The following is a 7399-nucleotide window of genomic DNA, read 5'->3' as shown; positions in this document are numbered from 1 at the left end:
GCCGTGATCTTCAGTAACAGGACGACTTGGAGTTGTACCTTGACCTTATGACAACTAGAACCGGATACTTAATAAAACACACCCTTCCAATTGCCAGATACAACCCGGTGATCGCTCTCTAAAAGGGCGACGAGGGGAGGATCACCGGGTAGGATTATGCTATGCGATGCTACTTGGAGGACTTCAGTCTACTCTCTTCTACATGCTGCAAGATGGAGGCTACCAGAAGCGTAGTCCTCGATAGGACTAGCTACCCCCCTCTTATTCTGGCATTCTGCAGTTCAGTCCACCTATATTGCCTCTTTACACATATACCCATGCATATGTAGTGTAGATCCTTGCTTGCGAGTACTTTGGATGAGTACTCACGGTTGCTTCTCTCCCTCTTTTCCCCCTTTCCATTCTACCTGGTTGTCGCAACCAGATGCTGGAGCCCAGGAGCCAGACGTCACCGTCGACGACGACTCCTACTACACTGGAGATGCCTACTACTACATGCAGGCCGCTGACGACGACCAGGAGTAGTTTAGGAGGATCCCAGGCAGGAGGCCTGCGCCTCTTTCGATCTGTATCCCAGTTTGTGCTAGCCTTCTTAAGGCAGACTTGTTTAACTTATGTCTATACTCAGATATTGTTGCTTCCGCTGACTCGTCTATGATCGAGCACTTGTATTCGAGCCCTCGAGGCCCCTGGCTTGTATTATGATGCTTGTATGACTTATTTTATTTGTAGAGTTGTGTTGTGATATCTTCCCGTGAGTCCCTGATCTTGATCGTACACATTTGCGTGTATGATTAGTGTACGATTGAATCGGGGGCGTCACAAGTTGGTATCAGAGCCTATTGCCTGTAGGAATCCCCCTTCCACACTCCTTGGCCGAAGTTGAGTCTAGACATTGCAAAACTTTTTACTAACATGGCTGTGCGGCCCATGGGCCCACGTCACCATTGGGTGATATTAGGATCTTTTATTCCTCGACCTATACTCTGGGATTCTGATCCCTCTTCTACTCGGATTAAATGATTTTTGCTAACTCTAACTCTAGGTTCTCGTAAATACTTTCTCCCGGAGAGCCCCTTCATTCCAGATGATGGCCTGCTTCACTAGAAGATTCTGAAGATACTCTTCGATATTCTCTCAAGACTTTGTGTCCACCACTTTTGCTATTCCCGACCACCGATAAATCCTTATGGATAACTACTTACACTTGCCATTCATACGCTCATCCCCCGTTGATCTTGTTATTACAAGATACCCCGAAGTTTTCTCTATTGTTCCGAGAATACTTTGTGCCTAATGCCTTGCAGTTCCTTGTCGCCTGAATACACCTACAAATTAATCCTCACACTTACCGAGGATTTGTTTCTCCCTAGTTGTTCAGTTGTTTCACAAAATTCTTCGAAATATTATCTAATTTTCGAGAATCCTCTGCAGCCTATGGCTCTAGACATTCTTGTCTGCCTGCATTATGGTTAAATCCCAAATGCCTAGCATTATTCATTGACATCCTTTGCACTATCATTATGAGATCGTTGATTCAATATGATGCAGTTGTTCGCAATCGTCAATCACAATTAGAATCCATCCTTCCGGCTCAGACGTCATTTTTGAACATGAGCTGGTTCTCGACCAATCAATTGCCGTCGGTTGTACCCTAAGTCTATTTAGCTTATCCATTCTTAATCAGAGCGTTTGCTTCCGATCCTTCGATTTGGAATCATAATTCCTTTGCATTTGAGCTTCGAATTATTCAGATGATTCCACAACCGTTGCATTTGCATTCTTTCCTCTCTTGGTTAAGTACCGATACTCACATCAGATCCTTTGTGGACCATCAAGTCCTTTGTTGTATTGTTATCCGACAGTGTCCTTCATATTTAATCACATTTAGCAAAAATACCTCAGGGTTACCCAAGGATTAAATTTGTGGGTTCAGCAGTACTTGAACAAATAGATCATACTGGAAAAAAGAAGAGACAAGACCATTGCAAGTTGTTTGAGAGCTTACTGGTATACAAATCATGTACTTATTAATACTCTTCATTTTACCAATATCCTTTAACTTATGAATTGAATCTTCATGTATTCTATTGAAGGATGATGAAAAGTTAGCAATGTTCCCTACTGTGGAAGACCATAATGATGATCTTGATGATCAAGAAAATTCTACACATTCCACCCCACCAGTAACAGCAAATATAAGTATTGTACCTTGCGAGGAGAAACATAAACTTCCTCCACAAGTAGTACAAGTTTCTAAAAAGCGCCCGTCACATCAATCTACAGATGAGGTGATTTCTTAAATCTGTGTTACAGTAGTTCATTATTTTTCATTTATATATTCATGAATTACTATTTGTCCAACTTGCAGAATTTGATCAAACGGATAAAGATGCTTGAAGACCAGTACACAGCCGATCGACAAAGGTTGATAACTGTGTTTGAACACAATCTTCAAAACAAACTTCAACAGCTTCAAATAAAGAAAACCAAGGAAATGGCAGCCTTGGTACAGGAAGAGATTCATAAGGCTATGTTACTGATGATTGATGATGCACATCCAGGAAGTTCTCTGCATAGTGATAATGCATCTTTGACCAAAGGAACTGTAGGAACACAAAGTCCATGTCACTCCAATCTAGATGAAGCTGTTATGATTTCTTCCCAGTCTGCTCAACGTGTTAACGAAACTAGCATTCATGTTGATCTCATCCCACAGCTGACAGCCGGAAAACCTTCATCTCCAACCTTGAGGAATCAAACTGTAGAAATTGGTACTCATGAATCAGAACCAGCAACCAATTTGGTGAACATTGGAGGTGTCGAAGATGACAACTTCCATTCTGCTTCGCCAATGATTGCTCACATTACTCAGTACGAGCCTTCTTCTTCTAAAGAATTGGCTACCATGGATCAGATTGTTGAGGCTGAACCTGCTGCTTGTAAAGATCCATTAGGGGAAAGCATTTGCACTTTTCAAAATCTCATGTCCGACGCTAAATCATGTTCTGCAACAACCGCCATACAAAGACAAGAGACTTCTGTTGCTAATGTTTTACCATCGTCAAATATATGTGCTTCTACAGATCCCCCAGAATTAGTCTCTGCAGTCATCATTCCCACAACTGCAATTATCATTCCAAACAATGCTGCCCACCAAGTCCAGTCACATCATGTTCAAACTGAGAAAAGTAACATGCCAAGTGAAGATTCATCAATCATGAAGTTTGTTGTTACTGATGGTCAAGCGGATAGTGCTTCTCTTGTACCTGTTACTAGTCCTATTAATGTGTCTGGACATGGCAACCCAGGGGATGAGCCAGAGAGTAATGCATTTGGTGTTCAACATGCAAAATAGGATTCATCCAAAAATGTTTTGCATGAAGTACGTAATACCGTTTCTACCGCAACAACTGCTGATGTAATTCCAGATATTGTCTTCATTGATCCAAAATCAACAAAATCTTCATCTGAAATAGATGTTTCTGATGCACAGAAAGCTACAAAGAATCATAGTTTCTCACACAATCCTGCCTCAGATGTTGTTCAACTACAACATACAGAGAAGATGACACTTGAAGATGACATTCAGAACCAATCGAATGATCATTTGTTAAATCTTGATGTCCGCAAAAATGATATTCAATCAACGAAAGATATTGAAAGTTCTGATACTGATTCCACTTCAAAAGATGTTCCAAATATTTCTTCCCCACCTTTATCCATACAAATAGTAGGTGATGTATCAATTATGTCTGTCAGTCAGATGACCAGGGAATATGATAGGATGAGTGTACCAGCGGCTGCTACTATTCATACTACTCAACATAATGCTACATCTACGCTCCAGGAAGTCTCAAGAATTGAAGATATGCAGAACCTTATTCAGCCTCAGCCTATTGTTTTGGAAACTTCTGTTCAGCCCAAGCACAGCTCCTCCAGTTTGGATGTTTTTGCAGATAGACCATTCAAAGTTACCTGATGATATGCCAAAAGTAAGCACTATACCATCAGATATCAATTTGCAAATTGGCCAAACCTCACCAAAGGAATCCTCAGGAATGCAAGATTCTGATCAAAAAATACTAGACAAATGTGTGGAAATGATTCTATGTATGACACCGAATCCAGCACCTGCAAATGATAACAACAAATCACTAAGTCTTGCTATCAATGAAGTGCTCAGTGAAAACTTAGAACAAACTCTTGCATTAGCAGAAATACAGACTCAGTGCACTGCAGGAGACATTGAATCATCATCTTGTCAGTCTACACAAGAAGAGGTTGCAAACGTTGCCGAAATGGATATAACTGAAAAAAAACAAGATGAATCCCAAGAACATCCTTCGGACAATTCAGTTCCAGAAGTAAGTTCTGAGCGCACCGAAGATGATGATATATCTAAAGTGGGCAAGCAAGATTCAGACTGTCATACTTCTCATTTAACTCCTAGTAAGTTAATACAACAAGAAATGTTCTCACTTAAATAATGTATTTATATTTTACATGACTTACTATAGAATTAATTATCTGACATGTAAATATTCAAATATCAGGACACAGCTTCAGAGATTATGAGATAGTTCACATAGCCGAGGAACCTTCATGTCCTAAAACAATTGATTGTAAGCACATCTCTAAGCTTGTTGAGCCATTACCAGATGGAGAATGTTTTGATTATGTTGGTAGCATAAATCCTTCTATGAAGATGAGAAAATAGCGTTATCAGAAGAAAGAGGAGATCGCCGAAGGTATATCTGAGCTCGTAAAGAAGAAGCAATACCCGGTGAAGAAGTTAAACGACCTATACAATACTCTTGTCACTAATAGCAAGTTCCGAGGTTTACGTAAGACACGACGACGCAACGATAATGACACAGGTGGTACCAAGATAAGGATAGGTCCAGCTTCTGTAACAGAAAGAGAGTTAGTACAATGTCTAATGCCAAAAGGAAAGATGTGCAAAAATATGATGTGGTTACTGTCCGTGGCACTTATGTATGATTGGGGATCAAAGACCAAGCTTATATTGGATCAGACTATTATAGTAAGCACTCTTTACTGTTATTACACATAATTTTCATTCCATTTTTGTTATCTAACAACTCTGCATTATGATTTAGACCAAATTGCTAAAAAGGAAATAAATGCAACCATGCATATCTGTGCAAGAAGCTTAGTAAGTTGGCACTTCAAAATGTTGAGCAGGTAATCTTTCATCATGTACATTTTTACTTTCTTATGTCAGTTCATGTTACTAATAAACAAATATGTAAGTGTTTTTCAAGCTATTTCTGCTTACACTATCCGACAACCATTGGATTCTGGCCATCATTAACCTCACGCAAAACACAATTGAAATTTATGACTCTAACTTAGAAGTCAAAGAAGGTGAAGACCCGCACAAGGTTATGTTGGAGAACATGGTAGGTCATTCTGTTACTAGTTCTATTTCAGATTTCCTAATTCTCATAGTTTTTAATAGTGTACCTGAGATGTCTCACATAAATACTTTTTATTCACGAACTTTGTCAACAAATTGCAGGCCAGCAATCTCCAAAAATCATTGAATGATTGTCTCCAAAAGAGTGCTTTCGCATTTACGGATTTCCCCAAGAAGTATTGTTATGCTGGAAAACAAACAAACAAGTATGCATGCTACATCTTTTGATATATACTTCAATAATATAATGAAATACTAATAATTATTATTATGGCAGCGATGACTGTGGTTTCTGGGTTATTAAAGTACTTCTATGTCACAATGGCAAAGAGCTCATTGGAAATTACAAGGTTTACTATTCAACACACAACAATGTTCTCACAATGTTCTATAAAATCACAACTTTATATGTACAACTTCATCCGCTCTTAACTGTTCCTTGCTTTCTTACAGTGGGCAATGGATGTCTTCAGGAAGGAAATATGCTATATCCTTGTTTACCACCGCTTCAATGATCTCAATCCAAGGAGGCCTGAGATTAAGAAGATAGCATCTGCCGTGAAGACAACAACAGACTGATTCCTCCAACCGTTGTTACCTATGTACCATTCGCTATGTACTGCAAGTTATTTCATATGATGTAGTAGTTTCATCTGTAATGAACAGTGTTCTTACCATGCAATCGTCATTTTGTATGGTACTTTAAAAGTATTATGGTTATTCCCTGCTTTAAAACCAATGTTTGTATTGCCAGTATGTATGGAAATGACACCACAACTTCTTGTTGTCTTCCAATCACTTCATGTATCTCATATTTCCGCTACAAACAGTATATATTGCACTCACGGTCTCTATCATTCTTAAATTCTGTATCATAGATTTCTAAAACGTACTCTTAAGTCCAAAGATTGTTCCCCATCATATGAAGAAAATAACTTGTATGCTTGTTCTTCTTGCTCACAGCAAAAATTGGTCTGACAGCTAAACCTCTTGCTGTCTTTCAAAGTGTTTATATTTATGCTATAATACATATTCTGTATCATGCTTAAATTCAGTATCATAGCTAACAAACAAATACTATCAAGTGCAAAGATTTATCCCAATCATATGAAGAAATTATTTTGGGTGCTCACAACAAACTTTTGTCTGAAAGTATCTCTCAAATGTCACACTAAGTTAATTATTCATTTTTTCTGCTATGTGAAATGAGACATCACATACTCGTGTTGGCATACCAATTATGTATGTTACTTGGTTCACTAAAAATTAAACTTATTTCATACCTTTCTTGTTACATATTTCATTCCATACATCTCTTTCCAAATTTGATTTAAATTAATACAAATGATATACCAATACAATAATCTCTTTCCAAATTTGATTTCAATTAATACAAACGATATACCAATACAAACAATATACCAATACATATTTCATTCCATACATCTCTTTCCAAATTTCATTCCATACATCTCTTTCCAAATTTGATTTCAACTAGGTTTGCCAGTTGCGTAATGACATGACAAAAGCAAGCTTAACTAGTTATTCATACATCATTATAGAATAACATTACATATTGGTTCACACGGATAGGTTTTCAAAGTTACCCTACAACCAGATAAATTAAAGTTACAGCTAATAGTATAGTCACCAGACTTGAAGAAGATCCTCCAATTGCTAACCAAGTTGATACCAAAAGGATTGTTCCCCATATGAACATCTTCAACCTTCTCACTGATCCTTCAAGCTTTGTTATACAACCTATGACCTCTCCAAGCTGCTGCTCTCTATCACTAGAATCTTGTTCAATCTTCAAGCTCAGGGAATTAATTAATCTAGCTTGATCGAGAAGCTTTCTGTTTGCATCATCAAGCATCTCCTTAAGTGGCGCTCCACAATAATCCAGCATTTCCTCAACGTACTCCATTAATATATCTCTCCAAATCCAAATGCTAC

The 7399-nt window shown here is 38.3% G+C and overlaps 1 protein-coding gene across 2 annotated transcripts; it reads left to right on the top strand.

The window, feature by feature from the left end:
• Positions 1-1769: 1769 nt before the first annotated feature.
• LOC123066408 (uncharacterized) lies at positions 1770-6241 on the top strand. Of its 2 annotated transcripts, XM_044489494.1 has the most exons (9): positions 1770-2010; positions 2097-2291; positions 2372-4452; positions 4557-5047; positions 5124-5208; positions 5289-5426; positions 5546-5649; positions 5721-5793; positions 5897-6241. In XM_044489494.1, exons 2-3 carry the CDS (start codon positions 2115-2117, stop codon positions 3356-3358), a joined length of 1164 nt encoding a protein of 387 aa, XP_044345429.1. In that variant the 5' UTR covers positions 1770-2010; positions 2097-2114; the 3' UTR covers positions 3359-4452; positions 4557-5047; positions 5124-5208; positions 5289-5426; positions 5546-5649; positions 5721-5793; positions 5897-6241. The 2 variants fall into 2 exon arrangements, with proteins under 2 accessions (XP_044345429.1, XP_044345428.1); XM_044489493.1 differs by having other exon boundaries at positions 5124-5426.
• Positions 6242-7399: the final 1158 nt, after the last annotated feature.

This window comes from Triticum aestivum, chromosome 3B (assembly GCF_018294505.1).
Source record: "Triticum aestivum cultivar Chinese Spring chromosome 3B, IWGSC CS RefSeq v2.1, whole genome shotgun sequence".
Lineage (NCBI taxonomy): Eukaryota > Viridiplantae > Streptophyta > Magnoliopsida > Poales > Poaceae > Triticum > Triticum aestivum.
The sequence above is the reverse complement of the archived record's forward strand: the minus strand, read 5'-3'. Positions and strand labels throughout refer to the sequence as shown.

What these genes read in the sequence shown, in the direction of transcription:
- LOC123066408 (XM_044489494.1), top strand. Translation starts at nt 2,115, where the DNA reads ATGTTCCCTACTGTGGAAGACCATAATGATGATCTTGATGATCAAGAA. An exon ending in CACATCAATCTACAGATGAG is followed by an intron (nt 2,292 to 2,371) that starts GTGATTTCTTAA and finishes TCCAACTTGCAG; the next exon opens with AATTTGATCAAACGGATAAA.